The sequence below is a fragment of the Miniopterus schreibersii genome, assembly GCF_964146895.1.
Source record: "Miniopterus schreibersii genome assembly, chromosome: 4".
Taxonomy (NCBI): Eukaryota; Metazoa; Chordata; class Mammalia; order Chiroptera; family Miniopteridae; genus Miniopterus; species Miniopterus schreibersii.
In genome coordinates, this window is record NC_138105.1 from 67,374,125 (window position 1) to 67,395,813 (window position 21,689).

Below are 21,689 nucleotides of genomic sequence, written 5' to 3' on the forward strand. Positions count from 1 at the left end.
AAGCAACAGACAGGCAATACTGGAAATGGTCTTTAATCATAATTAAATAGTTCGTGTGTGTCAGATTCCGTGATTACGCCATAATTGAGGTCCTTGGGTTCCAGGCCACTTGCTGAGTCTCCTGGCGGCTCAACTGCCCAGAGCCCGTCCCCTGCAGTGCGGTTTCAGCTCAGGATGGGCCTATTGGCACCGGCAGTACCTAGGCCGCCATCACCGCTCCACAGCCAGGGCCTCCGCCTGCTCCTTGGGGAAGGCGATGTCAAAGATCTCACAGTAGTGCTCCACAAAATGGACCTCCAGGCCTTCAGTGATGAAAGCAGCTAGGTCATAGAAATCCTTCTTGTTTTCTGCTGGCAGGATGATGCATGTCACTCCAGCGCGCTTGGCCTGGGATGCAGGGGGGGGGACCACAGGTTAGTCCAGGAAGGCTAACCCTAACCCTGCGTCACAGATGAGGGCACTGAGGCCCAAGGAAAAAGCACTGGCTTCTGCTGAAGAAGCCTGGGGCTCTTGGAGTGTGGATCCTCCTGAGTCCACCAGGCATGGCCCTGAATCAGTCACAGCACTACTGCTTTACCTGTGGAGGTTGGGCACCTAAAAATGCAATGAAAGCTGGGGGAAAGCAATTTTGAAAATGTAGCTAACTTTAAAATTTTCGAGTCCCACTGCCCAATCTGTACAATAAAGAGCAGTGGAGGCTCAGGAGACAGTGGGGCTCTGCAAGGAGGAGGTGGGCATGTAGGGAATGAAGGGCCTGCCCAGGGCAGACATCTCCCCAACAACTACCACAGTCCTTCAACTTACATATAGTACCCTGTGAGACTGGAGAGGTTTTTCAGTACCGTGATTCTTGGTGCCAGGTCAAGTGGGCAGTGAGAAAGCTGGAGACCCCATTCCTGCCCACAGAACTTAGATGGGGGCTCTTTCTATAGGGAAACCTAGAACATTCTCCACTGTTTTGAAAAGACTGAGAGGCACTGTGGAGGGGGCATCTGGGACAGTCAGTTCAACACAGGCTCCAAGCCACCTAGCTCTGGGTCCAAATCCCATGCCCACTCTGTAAAGTAGGCCATCACCTGGTCTGTGATGTGAATGGTGACTTACCTGTCACATAACTGACTGTATGGCAGTATGGGGCTCTATGCAGAGAGCCCCAGCGGGAAAGGGGGATGGCACAGTACTCACCGCAATGGTCTTCTCTTTGATGCCGCCCACTGGCAGGATCTTGCCTGTGAGGGAGACTTCGCCTGTCATGGCCAGGTTCTGCCGCACTGGCCTGTCCATGGCCAGTGATAGCAGAGCAGTGACGATGGTGCACCCAGCACTTGGACCATCCTTGGGGGTGGCGCCCTGGTGGGGAGAAGTAGTGGGTGGTGAACAAGCCTAATGCAAGGCAGGCAGGCCTGGAGCTGGGGGTGGGGGGTGGCACTGTGGCTCACCTCTGGCACATGCAAATGGATGTGTGAAGTCACCAGGTACTCGTTGGTGGGGTCATGTCGCATCAGGAAGGCCCTGGCAAAGGTGTAGGCGATGCGGGCACTCTCCTTCATCACCTCCCCCAGCTGGCCTGTTACCTCCAGGCTCCCATCCTTGTCCCCCTTGCCGTTCTTCTCCCGTGGCCGCCTTGGAGATGTCTCAACAAATAGCGTGGAGCCTCCTGGAAGACATCAGTGTGTAAGGCCTGTGAGCTCTGGGACAGTTCAGATTCCCAAGACAGCCACTCCCTCAATACTGCGCCACTTTAGGGAGTCATCGTCGTCCGCCCCCCCCCCACCAACACTTCCTTGCCCAACTCTCCTCAGCCTAGCGCCTTCTCCTTCATGTGTCATGTGCCGATGACATAAGGGAACCATTGTGTATTGGCCCTACACCGTGTACCTCCACACTAGACACAAATTCTTACACAATAGCTTTACATATAGGCCAAATAAGCAAAGTTTGTGGTCCAGAGCCCAGTTCCTTTACACAAACTGCATAATGCTGCGCCCAACCCCTGCCAGCCACTGACAGAACCACCCCTGGGCTATAACAGACTGAACCCCCAGGCTGAGCAATGTCACCTGGGCACAGAAGTTCCCCTCTGACCCCTTCCCCTGCTGGATTGGTGTCCCAGGGTCTCATGCTGTGAAGGACTGTCACACGTGCAAACCTGTCAAAGCATCACCTAAATAAAGCTCATGGAGTACACCTGCCACCCTGTGGCCCCACCTTTCCAACAGCGCCAGTTCCCTTGGCCTCACTGTATGCCAGCAGTCAGCCAAGGGCATTCAAGCAATAAGCTAAAGGCTCAGGTACAAACTTGTCCCAGCGAACACATGATGGGATGTATAGCACTCACCCATGGCGGTCCAGGCCAGCCCCATGACCACGCCAGGTGGTGTTACTTCATACATGCGCTCGACGGTGAACACCGGCTTCCCCACAAAGTCCTGCAGATTCTCAGGTGTCACCTCCACCGACTCGGCCTCACCACTGACAATCTTATAGGCGGACTTCCTTAAGACCTGCGGCAGGTGCAGCAGGGTGATGGGCAGCCCCGTCGCAGGCCCGCACTCACCACCTCCATCTGCTCTTTTTGCTTTAATTTTAAATTTGTGTAAAATGCACATCACATAAAAAATGTACCATTGTAACCACATCTAAGAGCTCAGCTCAATGGCATTAAGTACATTCACACAGTACAACCATCCCCACTATCCATCTCCAGAATCTCAGCTTCCCAAACTGAAACTGTTCATTAAACACCAACTCCCCAGCCCCTTGCACCCACTATTCTACTTTTATATCTGAGTCTGACTCCTGTGGGCCTCGCATGAGTGGGATCAGACAGCATCTGCCCTGTGTCTGGCTCACTTCAGTCACATCACATCCTCTAGGCTCACCTTTTCCACCTGCTTCTGCAAGTTGCGCACGCCGCTCTCCCTGCAGTACTGCTTGATGAGGACGGTCAGCACGTCCGATGACAGCTTGGCCTTGCTTTCATCCAGGCCGCACAGGGCGCGGGCTTGAGGCACCAGGTACCGCTGAGGGAGGAGAGCTCTGTCAGGACTTTCCTGGGGATTTCCCCCCCTCATGCCCCCAACCCCACCATCCCTGGGTCTCAGGACCCAGGGCCCACCACCCAGCCACAGATTCCTTGCTGGTAAAGATAGGACTGAGGTAGACCCAGGGCCTGCCTTCACAGAGCTCTGGTCCCTGGGAGAGTTGGAGCCATCCAAAAACGGTGTCAGGGCAGGGTAAAGGGTGTCACCTCATGGGTGAGAGGAGCCAGTAAGGCTTGGAGGGATAACAAGAGTGTCTCAGCATAACTCAGTGGGTGCCAGGACCCTGAACAGTGGGCCCACAACCTACAGACCCCCAGCCAGCCATCCCTGCTCCTGCTGCATCCTCTGCCCAGATCCAATTCTGATACTCCCTCCAGATGTCATCTTAGATGTCACTTCCTCCAGGAAGGCTTCCCTGATCCCTGGGCTCCCCACATACAGACCAAGGGCCTGTGTGTCAGGTTATGTAGCTGCTGCCCTGAGCAGACAGGGAGCAGTCAGAGGCTCCACGGTCACCCACAGTTCAGCACAACTGCCGTACAGCAGTCAATGGATACAATCCTGAGCACTAGGTAGGGGACAGAGCCGACTGACACTGCGATTGACCCTGGAGCCCCCAGGAGTCCGTGTCCCTCCTGTTGGCCCTTCAGGGGGTTGAAGGAAGCCCCCACCCAGACCCCTAAGTCAGCCCATCCTTCACCCAGCTGAGTCCTTGTGGATGGAGGACGGACATGGCAAGGAGTCCCAGCACCCCTGCTATCCCCTCAGCTAGGAGCTCCTCGTCCCCTCCCTCCCCCTGGGCCCTGAAATCTGGGGCCCAGTGCCTGTCTCAGAGCAGCAAAGGCATCCAGGGGGAGAAACCCTTTCCAGAAAGAAAACAGTGAAATGGAAATACAAGACTCCCCTCTGCACCACTTCCCAGTGCCTTGTCCTGTGTCACTCTTTTTGGGCTGTTCCCAATGTGTATACCATATAATAAACCAGTAAACTAAACTGTTTTCCTGAGTTCTGTAAGCTGTTCTAGTAAACTATCAAACCTGAGGAGGAGGTTGTAAGAACCCTGCTTCATAGCTGGTCAGTCAGAGGAGAGGCCGGGACCTGAGTGGTGTCTGTAGTTGGGGCAGTTCTGTGGGATAAGCCCTGAACCTGTAAAGTCTGCCACTAACCCTGAGAAGTGTCACTGAATTGTGGGAAAACTGAACAGTGTGGGGAAACACCCCACACTTGGCGTCAGAGGTGTGAGATTATACAAATAGTTTATAACACTCCTGTTTCTTTCGGTCACACTTCACAAAGGATCACATATTTATCCTGTTTCTTCCTGGAATGGGAGCTCCGAGAGCAGGGTCGCCGTGGACTGTACCCCCAACTCGACTAAGTGCCCAGTATTACTGTGCATTTCAGATGTTCCTTGAGCCTGAGCCACAGTGGGGCACCCCCTTCCCAGGACCTGGACAGACTGGGGATGCCTGGCCTCACCTCTGCAATGGCAAGCTTCTCCTGGGCCACATAGCCTGACACATTGATCATCTCCATTCGGTCCCTCAGTGGCTCCGGGATGGTCTCGGTGATGTTAGCCGTGCAGATGAACAGCACCTGGGGAAGGTGGTGGTGAGGTGCTGAAGGACTGGCTGCCGTGACTCTCCCTGCTAGGGCCAGCCCCCAGGCAGGGCACGCACCTTGGATAAGTCCACGGGCACGTCCAGGTAGTGGTCCAGGAAGTTGGAGTTCTGCTCAGGATCCAGCAACTCCAGCAGTGCTGACGAGGGGTCCCCCTGGTAACCCCGGCCAATCTTATCCACCTGGAAGGGCATCAGAAGACAGATGGTGTTGGCATCTGGTCCTACCCTTTATACCTGCTCACCAGACAATGAGGTGGGGGGACCAGGTGGGCCCAGAACCCACCTGCACTGGGGGCCAGGACTGGGTAAGCCCTGAGCAAGGACAGGACGACTGACCTCACAGCATGGCTGTGAGCAGACATGGGATCCTCTGGGGCAGGGGAGAGGCTAGTGTCATGAGATGGCCTTGTTGCAGTGAGGCCACCCACAGTGACTCAGGGACCATCAAAACCACAAGGGCCATGGGTTTCGTTTTGACACAGATTCTGCCTGGTGAGGACTGCCAGGAGCTCTGGGCTAGCTAGGAGGGCCTCAGGGTTTGACCTCAGGGAAGCTCAGCCACAACTCAGCCTTCCCGGGCCCACACATACCTCATCTATCAGGATCAGGGGATTCTCCGTCTTGGTCTTCTTCAGGCACTGGATGATCTTTCCAGGCATGGCGCCCACATATGTCCGCCTGGGGAAGAGGGCATAGCTGGGCAGTCAGTGCCTCATCCACCAGGGGCCACATGAGCACTCCCAAGCCCAGCTCCCTTAGAGATCCAGGACCTCAGTGTGCCGCGAGCCCTCTGGGGGAAAATGCTGGCTGCTTTGAGCTATGCCGATCTGCAGAGCACTCTGTCACCCCCAACCTCCTACCCCAGATCAGATTTGGGACAGGAACACAGATTCACAGCCAGGTCTCACTCAGACCCATTCCCCAAGTTGGCACCTCATATCCAGTGAAACCCAACAGACCAAGAGGGGCTGGGAGCAGCCAGGCACCGGCACCAAGAACATCCCCAACACCTGGGTCCTCAACTAGGGACAGCAGGCAGGGGCCTATCAGGCCTCAGGGTCACTGGGCAGGGCAAGATTAGAACGATGCCTGAACTTTTCAGTTACTCCAGTGTGAGTGGAGTTTACTACTTGCCACCAAAATCACTTTAACAAAGGCAGGAGCAGACTCAGGAGGCTGGAGTAAGCCAGGAGCGGAGAAGGCTGGGCCTACCTGTGCCCCTTTATCTCAGCCACGTCGGTCATGCCCCCAACACTGAAACGGAAGTACTCTCGGTTCAGGGCGCGAGCGATGGAACGGGCAATGCTTGTCTTGCCCACACCAGGGGGGCCGTAGAAGCAGAGGATCTTGCCCTGGGTTGAGCCTCGGAGCTGGCTGACAGCAATGAACTCCTATGGGCAGAGGTGGGTTCTCATGAGACATTCAGTCACTTGCTGCCTTTGTTCTGAGCAAGGGCTGTCCCTGACATGAGCCTGGCCACCTTCTCATAACTTCTAGGTTTCTGGGGGCTGGGAGAAGGGACAAAGCCTTTCCTGGAGGAACCAAGCTGACTGAAGGTGTCATTTGCCACAGGGAGGGACAACCTGTGCCACCAATAAGACAAGTAGATGCCAGGAGAACATGGGTGACCACTGTACAGGCCCATGAGGCAGCTCTCCCACTTAACATGCCCTTTCCTTCCACATCATGGATCACAAATGCCTCCTCTCTCTCTCCCGGTCTCACCATGCTCCAATTCCCTCAGCCAGGCCCATTTTCTCCCCCTTGTAAATCTCTGAGCCCCTGGAGCAGGGTAAGCCAGCCCTGGCAGCCCCTGACATTTCTGAGCCAATCCAACACCTCTGGCCAGAGCCCTCCATCCCTTACCTTCCTGAGCCCCTGCGTACCTCCAGAACCCCCCATTCACCAGGGGGCTCCTATGGGTAACCCCCACAGCATGAGTAGCGGGGATCCTGGGCCCCAGCCCCTGAGACAACCAGCACCCATGTACAAATCCAGACCATTACAGACCATGCCTCTCAGCACCCACCCTAGGTGCAATGACCAAGTGTCTGGGAGGTGGGAGTATGGTGCCCAGTGGAGGATTAGGCTGACTTGTGCCCAGGTCCCCGGGGCCCATGGGAGAGGGTACAGGCTGCCTCACCAGGATGCGTTTCTTGACGTCCTCCATCCCATAGTGGTCCTCCTCCAGCACTGCCTGGGCCCGGACCAGATCCAGGTTCTCATCACTGTACTTGCCCCAGGGGATGGACGTCAGCCAGTCCAGGTAGTTGCGGGTGACGCTGCCACAGGACAGACCAGAGTGGTAAGTGGGACTCAGCGAGCACCTGACCCCTGCTGTTGCAAATCCATGTAGCTGGTACCCACCGAGCTCAAAGAGTGAACTACAACAGTGCACCTTCACGGCAGGCTGTTAACCGTTATGGAAAGCTGTCACCACTATGGAAAGCCATCTCAGCGTGGGCCACACCTGGGAAGTGGCCTGGTTCCTGGAACAAGTGCCAGGCTCATTTACCAGACTAGAGACATGGGGAGCATGGGGAATGCTCAGGGTCCAACACCATGGAAGGGGCAGTGATTAGAACGGGGGGAGGGGGAGGAGAAACCTAACCCAGGGCAAGTGGGGAGACTAAAGCCTGGATGGTAGCAGGTCAGCACCACTAAGAGAGTAACCCCTGGGCTGGGAGTTATATATCACGGACAGCAGCTACCTGGGCCTAAAAGAGGCCCCTCACAATTGTCCTTATAAGAGAGACTGTAAGATTAGTTCATGTTGGCCTGGCTGGCGTGGCTCAGCAGTTGAGCATCAACCTAGGATCCAGGAGATCAAGGTTCAATTCCCGGTCAGAGCACATGCCCAGGTTGCAGGCTCAATCCCCAGCAGCAGGCGTGCAGGAGGCAGCTGATCAATGACTCTCATCATTGATGTTTCTATCTCTCTCTCTCTCTCTCCCTTCCTCTCTCTAAAATCAATATAGACATATTTAAAAAAACAGATTAATTCGTGTTGTTTTAAGACTCTAGTTTATAAACACTTGCAACAGCAGCATGAAAAGCTTATTAGCTGCCTGAGCAAAAAAAGCCAGGCTGTCTCTGGAATGGAGGCACCAGCATTTCCCAGGGTCCTTGTGGAAAGAGCCCAACCCTCTCCAGACATCCTGAGCCAGGAAGGGGCCTAGCCCAGCAGGAACTCAGGGCCTGGTGCTCGGGTCCTCCCTTCAGAGGGGCTGTTCCAGGACCTGGCCAGCCCACAAACTGCCTAGGATCAATGCTCAGTCTCTGGGATCTGACACCACAGGCAGAGCCAGAAGAATCCCACAGGTCCTGAGCCTTTCGGCCCAAACCCTAGGCAGCCATCCTGACTCACAGCGACCATGTGAGGGACAAGGACCACCAGGCAAGGCTTCGTCCCCAAACAAGACATGCTCACTTCTTGGCTCTCAAAGCAGCAAGAGAGAGGCCAGGAGACAGAAGCCAGGGGAAGAGGGTAGCTTTGGGGTGATGGTTCAGGGACTCCTGGTCCCAGCTGGAAGAACTGGCTCAGAGCCATACATCCCTGGATTCAAATCCCTGTCCCCATCTACCAGCTTGGAGACCCTGAAACCTGACTTCTTCATCTGTGAAATGGGGGTGACAAAGGAAGGTTCCACACAGGGCAATATGAGAGGACTGATGCGTGCCAAGTGCTGTTTAATACAGCAAGTGCCCGTGCCCTCTTGGCTTTCAGGGTTGGAGTCCCAGAACCTGCCAGGTCACAGGCTTTTCCGAGGGCCAGACGTGACAGAGAGACGGCATTGGCGCCCCAGGCACTCACTTGAACTCCGAGGAGTGGTTGTCTAGCAGGCCCAGCTTGCTCAGCTCCTCGTCCACTACGTCCATGACATGCTTGGGGACCACAAGCTCCTTCAGCCGCTCACGGAACTTCTCTTCAATGGCATCCTTGTCCTCCTTCTCCAGACCTAGCTCCTTCTTGATGATCTTCAGCTGCTCCTGCAGGAGGTACTTGCGATGCGTCTGCTTGATTTTCTCCTCCACCTGCAGGGCCAAGCAGCTGCCATGAGCCCAGAGCGCACACAGGATGTTCACAGGCTAATAAGGGCTGGTAGGGCTGCTGCCGCCTCGGGACTCAGAAAAAGAAACCAAGTGCATACAGCCTCCAATTCCTCCCATCTTTTTTTTTTGTAAAAAATCCTCATCCAAGGAGTGAGGATATTTTTTCCATTGATTTTTAGAGTGGGGGAGGGGAGGGGAGGGGAGGGGAGGGGAGGGGAGGGGAGGGGAGGGGAGGGGAGGGGAGGGGAGGGGAGGGGAGGGGAGGGGAGGGGAGGGGAGGGGAGGGGAGGGGAGGGGAGGGACATAGATGTGAGAAAGAACATCAATTGGTTGCCTCCTGAACGGGCTGACCGGGGCGGGGATGGAGCCTGCAACCCTGATACGTGCCCTCGGCCAGGAATCAAACCCTCAATTTTCCAGTGCACAGGCTGATGCTCTAACCACTGAGCATGGCCAGGGTGCAATTCCTTCCATCTTTAACCAAAGTCTTCCCGAGCGTGGGCCTTGCGATAAATAACGATAATAAAAGAATTTGCTTTTCCATCCTGAATGACAAGGGGAGCTTGGACTGATGCCAATGCATCTCCCACAATTCAGACGGACAGGGCAGCAGGACACAGCTCTGAATGCTGCGTTAGCACCAGCACCTGCCTAGTGTCCTGCAGTATTTACTTTGCAAGTTGCCGTGTATTAACAACCAGGTGTTACAGGCTTCCCAAAGAAAGATGTGATGTGCCCTGGCCAGGTGGCTCGGTTGGTTGGTGCATCGTCCCATACATTAAAAAGACTGCGGGTTTGACTCCCAGTCAGGGCACATACCTAGATGTGGGTTTGATCCCTGGTCAGGGAGTGTACAAGGCAACCATTCAACATCTCTCTCTCTCCTCTCCTAAAAATCAATAAAAATATCCTCCAGTGGGAGTAAAAAAAAAAAAAAAAAGATGTGAAATTTTTTTCTAACATAAAACCTAACTGAAACATTGAGTCACATCTAGGAAACTATATGACTTTTAAGTAACTAACAATCCAGGTGGTCCATGGATTTGCCCAAAATTGGGAAGGTGAGCTTCAAACAGTCAAGTCTTAGTAAACAGCTTTGCAACCTTTCCCAGTCTGATTCCCAATTTCGAGCATTTTCTCCAGGACTCTGAGGCAGAGAACTCTTCCCCCTCGAAGGAGGATGGTCAGATGGAGACCTCTGTCTCTGGGTTCAGCCACTGGCAGCAGCTGTTGTTTGTTTTTTTAATGTCTTTATTGATTTCAGAGAGAGAAAAGGAGAGGGAAAGAGATAGAAACATCAATGATGAGAGAGTCATTGATCCGCTGCCTCCTGCATGCCCCCTACTGGGGATTGAACCTGCAACCCTGGGATGTGCCCGGACCGGTAATTGAACCACGATCTCCTGGATCCTGGATCAACTGCCGAGCTACACACCGCCAGGCTCAGTTGTAAGTTTTAATCTAATGAGTTTCACAGCACAGGTGCTTTCTCAGCTCAGGGCTGCCCCTGCCCCACTTACCTCCCGCCCCAGGCGCTGCTGCAGCTTGCTCAGCTCAAACTCCTTCTTAAGGAGGGACAGGGCCTTATATAGCCGCTTAGGAATCTGCCAAAAAAGGAAAGAGGTGAGAGGACAATCAGAAGTGGTTGTCCATCTGCGTGCGATGGGGGCGGGGGGATGGACACTCTGCAAGCTGCTGCTGGAGGGATCCCAAACTGGAACAGATTGCTAGCCATGCCTTAACAAAAAGAGGCATGCATCCCTGTTCCAACAAATCCAGTTCTGGAAACACCTTCTACAGACAAACTCCAGCAGCTCTATAAGCTGTACAGGTGTTGTTTGTAATCACAAAAGACTGGAAATAACCCAAATATGCCACCCACTAAATAATGTATACCACCCATTGAAGTACTATGCAGCTGTTAAAAAGAATGAGGGAGCTGGATGTGGACTGAAGGACATGTGTTAACATAAAATCATCCCAAAAATGGAGCTGAGAACACCAGCCAGGCTGGGAAGCGGCCAAATGTGCAGAAAAGGACCAGCACAGTGCACATGTGGACAGGCAGCACTCACGTTGGTCTCCTCTAGGACATCCTGCAGCTCATGGGACTCAGCTCCAGTCAATGCAGCACCCATGTCACTCAGGTAGATGGGGTTGTCCACCACCCTCTGGCCTGCCTGCATCATCTGCAGCACAGACTCTCTGGAAGGGAAGAGGGACATCGTCATGGGGCACGAGGACCAGGCAGTAGCTGGGACTTCACTCTGCTGGACTTCAGTCTCCTTGTCCTTAGCAGCATGGAGAGCCAGAGCTACATCTGGGCCTCACCAGCTTCAAGGCCAGTGGGGCCCTAGCCAGTTTTGCTCAGTGGTTAGAGCATCAGCTTGCAGACTAAAACGTCTCATGTTCGATTCCAGTCAAGGGCACATATCTGGTTGCAGGCTCAATCCCCGGCCCTGGTTGGGGCACATGCAGGAGGCAACCAATTGATGTGTCTGTCTCTCTCTGGCCCCCCCTTCCACTCTCTCTGAAAAGCAATGGAAAAAGTATCCTTGGGTAAGGATCAAAAAAAAAGGGCTAGTGGCACCTCCTGTTCTAGAGTCATGAGACTAATGCCCCCAAGCCCAGATGGAAGCCCCCTCTGGCAGCCACATGGTAACCCCTCATGAGATTCCCCTTCACCCAAGGTAATGACAACAAAGGCTACCAGCCAAATCCAGGACCTTGTTAGCAGGAAGAAGGAAAAGAACCTGGGCCAGGTAAGCTGTCCCCACCCCAGAGGAAGGAGGTTTCCCCTGCACAGGAATTTGGGCCCTGGGTCTCAAATTCCCGCCCCCAAAAGGTTTTCTACATTTTTACCCTTGAGAAAAACTTCTGCCAACCTACGTGCCAAAGAGAGAGCCCAGCCTGGCCTCAGGAAGGGCTACATTCACACTCAGGTTGGGGAGGGCACTGAACACCAACCTATAGAGCGGGTTCAAGGCGATGATGTCCCGGATGGTCTTCACGATCTCAGCTGTCAGGGCCTGGGTAAACGAGAAGGCTGCCATGGGTCACTGGGGCTGGGGGGAAGAGGGTGCCCACTGTGGCCCTGGAGAGCCCCTCTCACCTGGTCCTGGCCAAAGATGGCCTCAGAGGTCCAGGAGGAGAGCCCGAATTCACCAGTCACAGGGACACAGGACCAAGTGAGCATATACTAAAACCAACTCTGACTCCTTACACCGCTCTGATCTTAGAATGAGGCGTTTGGTGGGAAAAGAGAGGGGATTTCCTTTTTCGTCTTTCTTTTTATTGTTGACACTATTACAGATGGTGCGGGGGTCTTCTTTATTCTTTTAAGCACTATCCTCACAACCAACACTCCTTCTCAACCTTGGCCGCAAAACACTCTGGCTGTGACTTCTTTGTCTGGGACCTGCCTGTGAGTCACTAAGGCTCTCAGCCTGTTCCCTTCTGGACCCGCACCACAGGTCTCTTTAGAGGTGTGAGTCCTATGCTGTGGACACCATGGATACTAATTTCCTTCTTGCTTTTGTTCCCTGCCACAGTGAAGCTAGTCTTGTTCTGGCAGGACCACCAGGCAGTTTATGACATACAAACTCATGTCTCATTTGTTTTCAGAAGGCCACGGTTCCCAGCATATTGTGCTCCAATGAGGGCACTAGTGGGCATTAAGCAAAAAGCCACAACAGCTGGGATTTTTCAGTGTAATCTCCTGGTCTCTAATTACTGGGTTTGTCCCTGAATTGCCTGAGTTGATCTTTGTAGAAGGAACCAGAATAGCCAGCTAGAGGTCCAGCGCACCTGCATGAACATGGATGAGTATGCTGTCTCTCCAAGGTCCTCAATTCTTTTCATCACACCATCTATGTGTTTATCTTTCCCTCACTACAAGATCCTCATAGGAAACTCTGAAGCTGTGCTGTTTATGACATACAAAGCCACACCTCAGTTCGGCAGCCACTAGCCACTGGTAGCTATTCACATTTAAATAGACACTGTTCCTCAGTCACACCAGCCATAAAGTACTTAACAGCCACAGGCAGCTAATGGAGCAGAATTACAGAATATTTCCACCACCATGGAAGGTTTTCCCAAACAGCGCTGCTCTCAAGGACCCTGTGTGGCCCTGTGGACTGCTGGTACAGGCCAGTGGCAAATGCAGCCAAGCCCCATCCAGCACCGAGAGCAGACATCATCAATCAATCACAGCACTCCTTCCCACAGAGCCCCAGGTAGTTCAGTTGGTTAGAGCATGGTCCCTATACATCAAGGTTGCAGGTTTGATCCCTGGTCAGGGCACATATAAGAATCAACCGAAGTGCACAAATAAGTGTAATGAATAGCTGTTTCTCCCCCCTGCTTCTAAAAATCAATTAAAAAAAGAAAAGAAAAAAAAAAACCCCACAGTGCCTCAGGACCAGACCAAAGCTATTAGCTATATCCCTACCCATTGGAAGCAGGTCACCCTGTCTAGAACCTGCACTAGAAGAACGGGTGGAAGGACACTCCCACTCCCACCTTGGCAGCTGCCTCGCTGCCTCACCATGAGGAAGGCAGGTAAGCCTAGGTCTGGGGGCCAAGGTGGTCAGGAGGCTGCTTCTTTCCTGTCTCAGAGCCCGGGTTCCTGGTGAATGTGCCCTGCTTGGGAGGCACCTCACAGGCTGGAGGCATCTGCCCAGAGATCGCAGGCTGGGTTCAAACCCTGCCTCTTTCGAGAGCAGCTAAGGACCCCAGTCGATTTCCTTTACCTTTCTTATCCCAGTTTCTCCCAATGACTTGGGAGGAAAAGTATGCTTTGCACTCTAAAACAATTTGAGTGCTGCGACAGGGTAGACCCTTACTCAGGAGTGTTGACTTACCTTCACTTCTTCTGTGACCTGGAAGTCCTCATGGACAACATTCTCTACTTCCACCATGAGCACCTCACTGGGGGCGCCTGAGTTAGGCTCCACCACCACCTCCATCTGGCGCCTGGAACCCAGATCCTCCTCAGCCTCCTTCTTGCTCCGCTTGGGCTTCCGGCGGGGCTTCTGCTTGTTCTCAGCCTCGGCCTCCTCCGGATCCACCTCCAGCTGTCTGCTGATGTGAATCCTGAAGCGGGAGCAAGGCAGAGGTGAAGCTGCTGAGGTTGGGAGGGGCCCTGCCCTGGAGAGGCTCCCCAGTGCTGACAACTAAGGGTCCTGCTGGGTCAGGCAACTATGAGCTCTGGATCTGGAGACTGAGTGACTTCCTCAGAACCCCAAGACCAGTGTCCCCCTCTGTCCTTGGGCTCCAGCAGACCTGTCCATTCCATTTCCCACACCAGTGCCCCACTATCATCTACAAACTGATGATTAAACCAGCAGTAACCAGTTCTGGGGACCATCATGAGCTGCCAGCTCAGCAGAGAGCCCATCTCTGGGATTCTGCCTGCCCCTCCCTCACCTTGGAGCTCACTCCTTCGTATTGTTCAGGTCTCCATTCAAGTGCACCTCCTCAAAGAGGCCAGAACCCCACCACACACACCCATCAACCTGTTCATCTTCATTTCCTTCCCAAAGCACCCACCACCATCTGATTTCAGCTTGTGACCTCTTTTCATGACCCTGTGTCCTCCCCACTAGGGGGTGCTCCACAAGGCGGCCCCTAGCCTATCTCTTCACTTAACCAGAGGTCCTGGAGGACACCAGGCTCCAGGTGTTAAATGACTTGTGCCACCTCCCTTCTGTCACACAGGTAACTAACTATGGTTCCTTCCTCAAAGGGACGGCCTGACAGCCACCACAGATGCACAACCAGTACCCAGCTGTCATCAGCAAGGTGCACAGAGAAAAGGAGGCCCAGCCTCAGGAGTTAGGATCGTTCTATAAGGCACCTCACAGGCCGGCAAGGCAGTTAGAAGCCACAAGCTTTTATTAATTCTGACTGCATCTTATTGTTTCCTCTGGCTCACGAGTCCTTCCAGGACACAGAGGAGCAGCCTCTTCCCTAAAACAGACTCTAGAGGGAACAGATGAAGGGGTGTGGAGGCTCAGTGCAGGGGACTGCCACCAAGGCTTTCACAAAATCAGGGTCCAGCACAGGCCCTTTCCCCAGACTGTGTTCTGGGGGTGCTGCCTGGCTGACACAAGAAAATGGCTCTGTGAGAAAAAAGGGGGGAGAACTCTAGATTCAATAAACGCTGTCAAGAGTCTCCAATGAGGGGCTTTTCAGAACATTCACTACATCTTCACTACACAATAACAGCTCGCACTCTGACATGTTTCTCATATTTGGCCACAGGACTCTTGTGAGGTGTCTCAGAGGACCAATGTTGCTTGGAACAAATTTGTAAAGCTGGTTAGTTTCTCTATAGACAGCTTTAACCCTGAGCTGATCTTGCAGATTTTTCTTTATTAACTGTGACAGCACAAGGGCTTAAACTGGGCTTACAAGCGTATGCAGCCCTTTGACAGATTTTTATCATAGATAAAAATTCCATGGACTGACAAGGAAACGTGTCTGAGAGAAAAACTACAAATTGCTAAGAATAACAATACAGCATTATCTGCGGGCAAATGCAGACAAGAGCATCTGGAAGAAAAGCAAGCCAGACTGTGAAAGGCAGACACCTAGACATGAGACATGAGGCAACTTGTTATTTTCTGTTTTTGTGATGCTTTTTTGAATAACATGCATTAAAGAAACGACTTCTCACCCTGGCCAGTGTGGCTCAGTAGCTGGAGCATCGGCTCATGCACCAAAGGGTCAAGGATGTGTGCCTTAGTTGCAGGTTCGGTACCCAGCCCCAGTCGGGACACATGTGGGAGGCAACCAATTGATGCATCTCTCTCACCAATGTCTCTCTCTCTCTCTCCCTCTCTAAAAATCAATGGAAAAATTATCCTCAAGTGAGGATTAACAACAACAAAAAGCTGGTCAGTTTGGCTCAGTGGTTGAGCATCAACCCATGAATCAAGAGGTTACCAGTTAGATTCCTGGTCAAGGCACATGCCCGGGTTTCAGGCTTGATCCCCAGTAGGGGGTGTGCAGGAGGCAGCCAATTGATGATGTTTCTCTCTCATCAATGTTTCTGTCTCTCTATCCCTCTTCCTCCCCCCCCCAAATCAATAAAACTTTTTTTTTTTTAAAGTATTAAAAAACAAAGGAAGAAACAACTTCTCAGTGACCACCTATGCTGTCACTTTAACAAGGGAACTCTGAGAAAGGAGGTTCCAGAAAGAACATATCTTAGTCCCCACCTCCAGCTTTGGCCTGGCTGCAGTGACCAGGCTGCAGGGCTGAGAAGGGCAGGCAGTGCTGGGACCTGGGGGAACTCAGAACCACCCCCACTAGTGCTCCCCATGCTCCGGCCCCTAACCTTCTGTGTCCCATGACAATCATGCGTAGCTTGTCGCCAAGGTCCTGCATCTCGTGGATCTGGACAAACGTCCCTGTGTGGTAGACCTCATCCAAGCTCTCAACCACGTCGGACTCATTACTGAGGGAGAGAAAGACACAAAGGAACATTGGCACAGGGGCTCTGATACCCATGGAGTCTCTCAGGTTAGGAGGGAGGAGGGAAATGAAAAACTCAACCGGCCTGGACTGAAAACCAAGTGTGACCTTCTCGCTCCCACAGGGGCTCTGGAGCCTAGTAAAGTACCTGCCAGCTAAGGAACATCAGTTGTAACTGCACAAGTGAGCAGCTCCTGGCCAAGCTGGCCGTGAGGCGTGCCACATGGAATTTTTATTCCATTACACAATCCCATGACAGAGCCTGCTCAGGACACCCTAGACTTCTAACTCAGAAGTGGAACTAATTTCTACCAGGAGTCAAAGTGGAGGTATCCAAAGTTGTGATATCTGCCCACTTAGCTCAGTGCTGAAACGGCCTTGCAGGTATGTGTGTTTTAACATCAAGGTTCCTTGAGGTTAATATCCCCCACACATCTTGTCAACGCATGAAGCCCAGCGTTGCAAGTTGAGCCTTCAGTTCAGACTATAAAGGGATGCTTGGCTCTTGGCTGAGTCCCCTGTAGGCTTTGCTTGGTTTCTTTCAGGTCAAGGGCCAGAGGTCCAGGCTATTCTAGGGGGCAAGACTGGTGGTGAGCTACACTCCAGGGTGACTTTAGCAAAGGAGTGAAGGAAAAATTACACTTACGTGTCATCTCTCTTTAGAAAGACGCCGGCATATGGCTGGGCAAGACGGACTTTCCTTCTTAGCAGCTCAACCAACTTCTTATTTTTAACCTAGCATGACAATGACCCCAAAGTGAAATGCAGGGTAGGTTTTCTAGCTGACATTTTGACAGCAGCTCTAACGTTTTCTGTATTATATTCTCTGGGGACATGCTAATCTGATCCAGGACAGTAACCATCCTGGTCTGGGAACCCCTGAATCAAAACCAAACAAAAGGCAGATATATGAAGAAGAGGGTACAGGGTTGACCAGCTGCATTCCTCAGTGGTTCTCCCCCTTCCTAAAGAAAACTCAAAGGAGACAAATGGCCAGAACCAAGAAACTGATTTAAGGTTCAATTTCAAGAGCTGTTTCAGTGCCAAAATATATGGCCTTGAAAATCTAAACTGTTCTGATTTCATCACCGTGAGAAGAACTACACTAAACGTGCGTAATTCAAATGGGGCCTACCCCACAGGCTGGTAACTTCCTCTAATTTTCACTAAAAGTATTTCCCAATCACATCTTTACCCTATTTATTGATCATCAAAACCCCCAAGATCACAGCACATTTTCTTGATGTCATTTCAGTGGCAGGCAGAGCGCTAATGATGTCTCCTAGGAAACAGTTGATGGGGGGTGGTGCACAGATGTCTTTTCAGGCTCAAATGATTTCTTTCAAGCCTGTGTTAATTCCCAGACCATACTCTGACTAAACTTAATGGCTCTCAAACTTTAGCATGCATCAGAATTACCTGGGAGGACTTGCTGAAACAGATGGCCAGGCTCCACGCCTGTAGTTTCTGATGCAGGAAATCTAAAGAGGGCCTGAGAATTTGCAGTCCAAACAAGCTCCCAGGTGATGCTGCTGGTCCAAGCACCGAAATCTGAGAACCAGTGCCTTAACTCACCCCCTAACAGTGGCTCTTAACTTAGAGCCCAGGAATTCCTGATACTATAGATGCATTTTTCCTAGGGGAAAGGTCCGTGACAGCCATTAGGAGGGTACATCACCCAATAAAAATTAAGAGCCAGTAGTCTATACTCAGAGGCCACTGATAAGAAGAGAACCTATTGGGGCAGTTAGCCCCATGCAGTCAACTACAAACTTAGAAGTAAACAGAGCTTGGTTAACAAGTTCAGAAACATTTATTGGGTCTACAGAAATTTTCCTCATTTCTCCTCTGCTAACAGCTAACTGCTATCTCAGCACCTCCCCTTCTTTGGCAGGATCCCTTTTCGTTACAAGGTAACAGCAACAGAGCCCGGCTGGGAGTGGCGGCGATCAGGGTTCAATTCTCTAGGATCCAGGAGATCAGGGTTCGATTCCTGGTCAGGGAACATGCCCGGGTTGCGGGCTCGATCCCCAGTCAGGGGCATGCAGGAGGCAGCCGATCAATGACTCTCTCATCACTGATGTTTCTCTCTGTCTCTCTCCCTTCCTCTTTCTGAAATCAATAAAGATATATTTAAAAAAAAACAAACAACAAGGTAACAGCAATAGAAAGGAGTACCACACTCCAGTCTCATGCTATCCACCGTGACTCATTTAACCCTCCTGGCTAGCTCAGGTGGGAAGGCAGAATCTCTTAGAAGAATCATTATCTCTGCACTGGGGACAAGGGGCATCTGCCACTTTGCTGGGCTGAAGGGACCAAACCTGGTGAACAGTCCCCGTGGGGTAGAGAGGACTGCTGAAGGTGGGTCAAAGATGGGAAAGAGATCTCCAAGGCAGGCTTCTGAAATGTATGAAGAGCCCCACATAAGAAACAACAGGTGCAACTGCTTACTGCTGAGGCATACTAAGCACCAGGCACCATTCTAAATCCTTTACATGTCACCTCATATATCTCCCACAATAGCTCTAAGACAGGAAGTACTACTAGTATGTCCATTTTATAGATGAGAAAATGGAAGCCCAGAGGAACAGCTTGCCCAAGGTTATAGAACTAGGGATGGTGGAGCCAGCCACAGGGTCTTACCTTGGGGCCTCCAAGTAACCACTACTCAACATCAAGAAAGGCCCTTCACAGGGTAGCTCAGACAAATATGATCAGCAGTGCAAAACAGGAGGTAAAGGGGATCTCTTGTCCCTTCCCCACTGGCTGGCTGCTGCCCCTCTGCATTGTTCCTTTCCAAGGCATCCCTGAGGTTTCTTTAGCAGAAACTGGAAATGAGGAGGCGAGGCTAGAGGCAGAATGCAGCGGTTGACTCATTGTATGACCTTGCTTAGACAGTTAAAAGATAACCTTTCTCCTCCATGGACTTGTTTCCACATCATTAAAAAAGGGGGGGGGAGGGAGGCATTTGGGTCCTTCCTACTCTAAAAACTCAAGTTCCTTGCACTCATGATGTTTTCTCTCTATTACATCACCCTAGTTCCCCACCCAACCCTCTCTTTAGGGCTCTTAGTCTGCAATGATCTTGTTTCCTGCCTCTTTCCATTAGAACATAAATTCCTTAGGCACAGGGACTATGTTTGACTTGTTTGCTACTGTATCCTCAGTGCTCGCTACATGGTAGATTAAGAACATTCTGCTGAATGAAAAAAACCATAGCTGTACCCCTCTGAGAGCATTCCTCTCCCGCCTTCCTTCTGTCTCTGGTACCATCCACCCCTTGCTCTATTATTTCCTGTAGTACTTATTGCCTTCCAGCACATACTTTACTTACTAATCTTGTTTATTACTTCTCGCATCCCGCTAAAATGTGAGCTCCAAAGGCAGGAATTCTTGTCTGTCTTGTTTACGGCAGTATCCCTAACAGCTAGAACCAAACTCGGCACATGGAAAGTGGTCAAGAAATATTTAAGGAAGGAATGAATCCGGATCCCAAAGGGGCTCATAACCAGAAGGGAGACCACCCTGGGGAGACAGGGTTACAAAACATTTACCAACACCTGCAGAAAAGAAACTGGGCCACAAGACTGTTCTTCTCTGAGCCGGATTTCTATGACAGTCCTCAACTCACCGAGTTCAACTCCCCTTAAGAGATCCTAGAGGAGAAGGAATTTGGCTCCAGTTCACCAAACCAGTGATGTGCAGACAAGAATTCCAACTCCTGCCTTTGAAAAATTTCGTATCTGAAAAACTTTCGAGGAATGAGGGTGCTAAAGGATCTCTCGGTCCAACCCGCTGCTTGCAGAGATGGGGAAACGGAGGCCAACGCGGGAGACCTCATTACCTCGATAATCTTGATAAAGCGCGGGAACACCGGGTTGCGGGTGACGGCGATGAGTGGCAGGTGCGGAAACACGTCCGGGATGGTCATAGGTGTCAGCGCCGTTATGACGGGACCTTCCCCGCCGCCTGCGCTGCCCCCGGCGCCGGGGGCACCATCCTCCACGCCGCCCTCAGGGGCATCCTCGCCGCCGCCCCCGCCGCTGCCTCCGCGGCTGTTTGCCTCCCAAAGCCCCCGCCATTGCCCCGCAGCCGCGGGGCCACGGCCCCACAGCGCCCAAGGAGGAGAAGTGTCGCAGGTCCGCCGACCTCTGGGCAACCACGCTCCGGTCGCAGTTTGGACCCGCCCCCCGATGACAGCCAGCAGCGGCCGCCGCAGCGCCCAACACCGCGCAGCGCCCCACAGCCGCACGTAGCCTGTGCCCGCCGCCATGGCCCGGCCATCCTGGGGGCGCACAGGGCTCGCGTCATTTCCGCTCGCGGGGCCGGAGCGCACGTGACGTCGGCAGCCTGCTCCGGTGCCTGCAGGGGCGTGGTCCGGCAGGAGACTTGCGGGGGGAGGGGCTCGGAAGGAAGTGGAGGCGGGGCCTGCAAGGAGCAGAGGGAATGGGATTAGAGCTTCCTCGTTGCAGCCACTTCTTCCAGCCAATCAGCGCGTTCAAGGTCCCTTTGGGTCCCGTGGAGGTCTGTGCACGTTCGCCATAAACCCCGGAAAAATGACCGGCTGTTTTTGAATGTGAAGCTTTGGCAATGCATGCATAGCCCCGCGCGTACAGAGGCATTTAGGGCGTGCGAGAAGTATGCGCACGCTCAGGTCCTGGGGCGCGTCCTCGTTGGTGAATTCGAACTTCCCCGGGAGACGCTGTGCGCATGGTCAGGTTGTAAACTGCGCACCGGCTGCCACGTGCTCAGGCCCAGCTTCTAGGGGCCCGTTCGGGAGACGATGCGCACACGGTCAGACTCCGTGAGGGCGGGCGCGCGTGTCTGTACGCACGTGCCCAGGCGCTGGAAGGGGGCGTGCTGAAGTGGGTGGATTCGGGCTTCCGGGGAGACGAGGTGCGCGTGCTCAGGCGGCGCGGTTGCCGCCTGACGGGAGGCTCAGGCCCTAGTCTGCGCATGCCCAGACTGTGAAGCCCCCCCCCCCGCGGCGGTTGAGGGCTGTGTCGGCGGCGGCGCCTCTTCCCAGATGCTGGTGTCGGTGGTAGTCGTGGTAGCGACCGTGCGGCTCTGCTCGCTGGCCAGAGCTCAGCCGCAGTGCTGGTGGGGCCGTCCTCCGGGGCTTGGGGTGCTGCCAGGGGTCGGGGAGGGGGTCTGGCTCATCTGCGGGGGGGCGGGGGCGGAATCCCGAAAGGACGCTTCGCTCTCCAGCCCCATTGAGGCTTCCCAGTCCACTCTTGTAGGAATCAAACTTGACACCTCCCTTTTTCTCACCCCCTCCCGACCTCTCCAGCCCATCACCAAGTGCTCCCATTGTCACTTCAAAACTGTGGCCGGATTCCGAACCCTTCGAGCCACGTCCACTGCCACCGCCCTAAGCTGCGCCTTCCTGGCCACCCCCACCCTGGCAGCCGGAGGAAAACTGATAAACGAATTTGATCTCGTCACTCCCCTTCTCTGGTTCTCTGCGGCACCCAGAATAAAACCC

The 21,689-nt window shown here is 53.0% G+C and overlaps 2 protein-coding genes across 3 annotated transcripts in view; one reads left to right on the forward strand and one right to left on the reverse strand.

Moving 5' to 3' along the window:
* Positions 1 to 17: 17 nt before the first annotated feature.
* Positions 18 to 20,497, reverse strand: LONP1 (lon peptidase 1, mitochondrial). 2 transcript variants are annotated; one of them, XM_081134213.1, is made up of 18 exons: positions 20,049 to 20,497; positions 16,848 to 16,936; positions 16,065 to 16,184; positions 13,585 to 13,816; positions 11,687 to 11,748; positions 10,795 to 10,924; positions 10,240 to 10,323; positions 8,481 to 8,701; positions 6,810 to 6,948; positions 5,879 to 6,057; positions 5,257 to 5,344; positions 4,724 to 4,846; positions 4,524 to 4,640; positions 2,883 to 3,023; positions 2,339 to 2,504; positions 1,440 to 1,657; positions 1,186 to 1,350; positions 18 to 387 (listed from the first exon to the last, which is right to left on the reverse strand). In XM_081134213.1, exons 1-18 carry the CDS (start codon positions 20,475 to 20,477, stop codon positions 211 to 213), a joined length of 2,880 nt encoding a protein of 959 aa, XP_080990339.1. In that variant the 5' UTR covers positions 20,478 to 20,497; the 3' UTR covers positions 18 to 210. The 2 variants fall into 2 exon arrangements, with proteins under 2 accessions (XP_080990339.1, XP_080990340.1); XM_081134214.1 differs by lacking the exon at positions 16,848 to 16,936 and having other exon boundaries at positions 20,049 to 20,121.
* Positions 20,498 to 20,716: 219 nt separating this feature from the next.
* The window catches only part of CATSPERD (cation channel sperm associated auxiliary subunit delta), a gene marked incomplete at its 3' end in the record, with an annotated part of 43,738 nt that continues 42,765 nt past the window's right edge, over positions 20,717 to 21,689 (forward strand). The window contains exon 1 of the mRNA XM_081135450.1: positions 20,717 to 20,728. The remainder of the gene's footprint in view (positions 20,729 to 21,689) is intronic.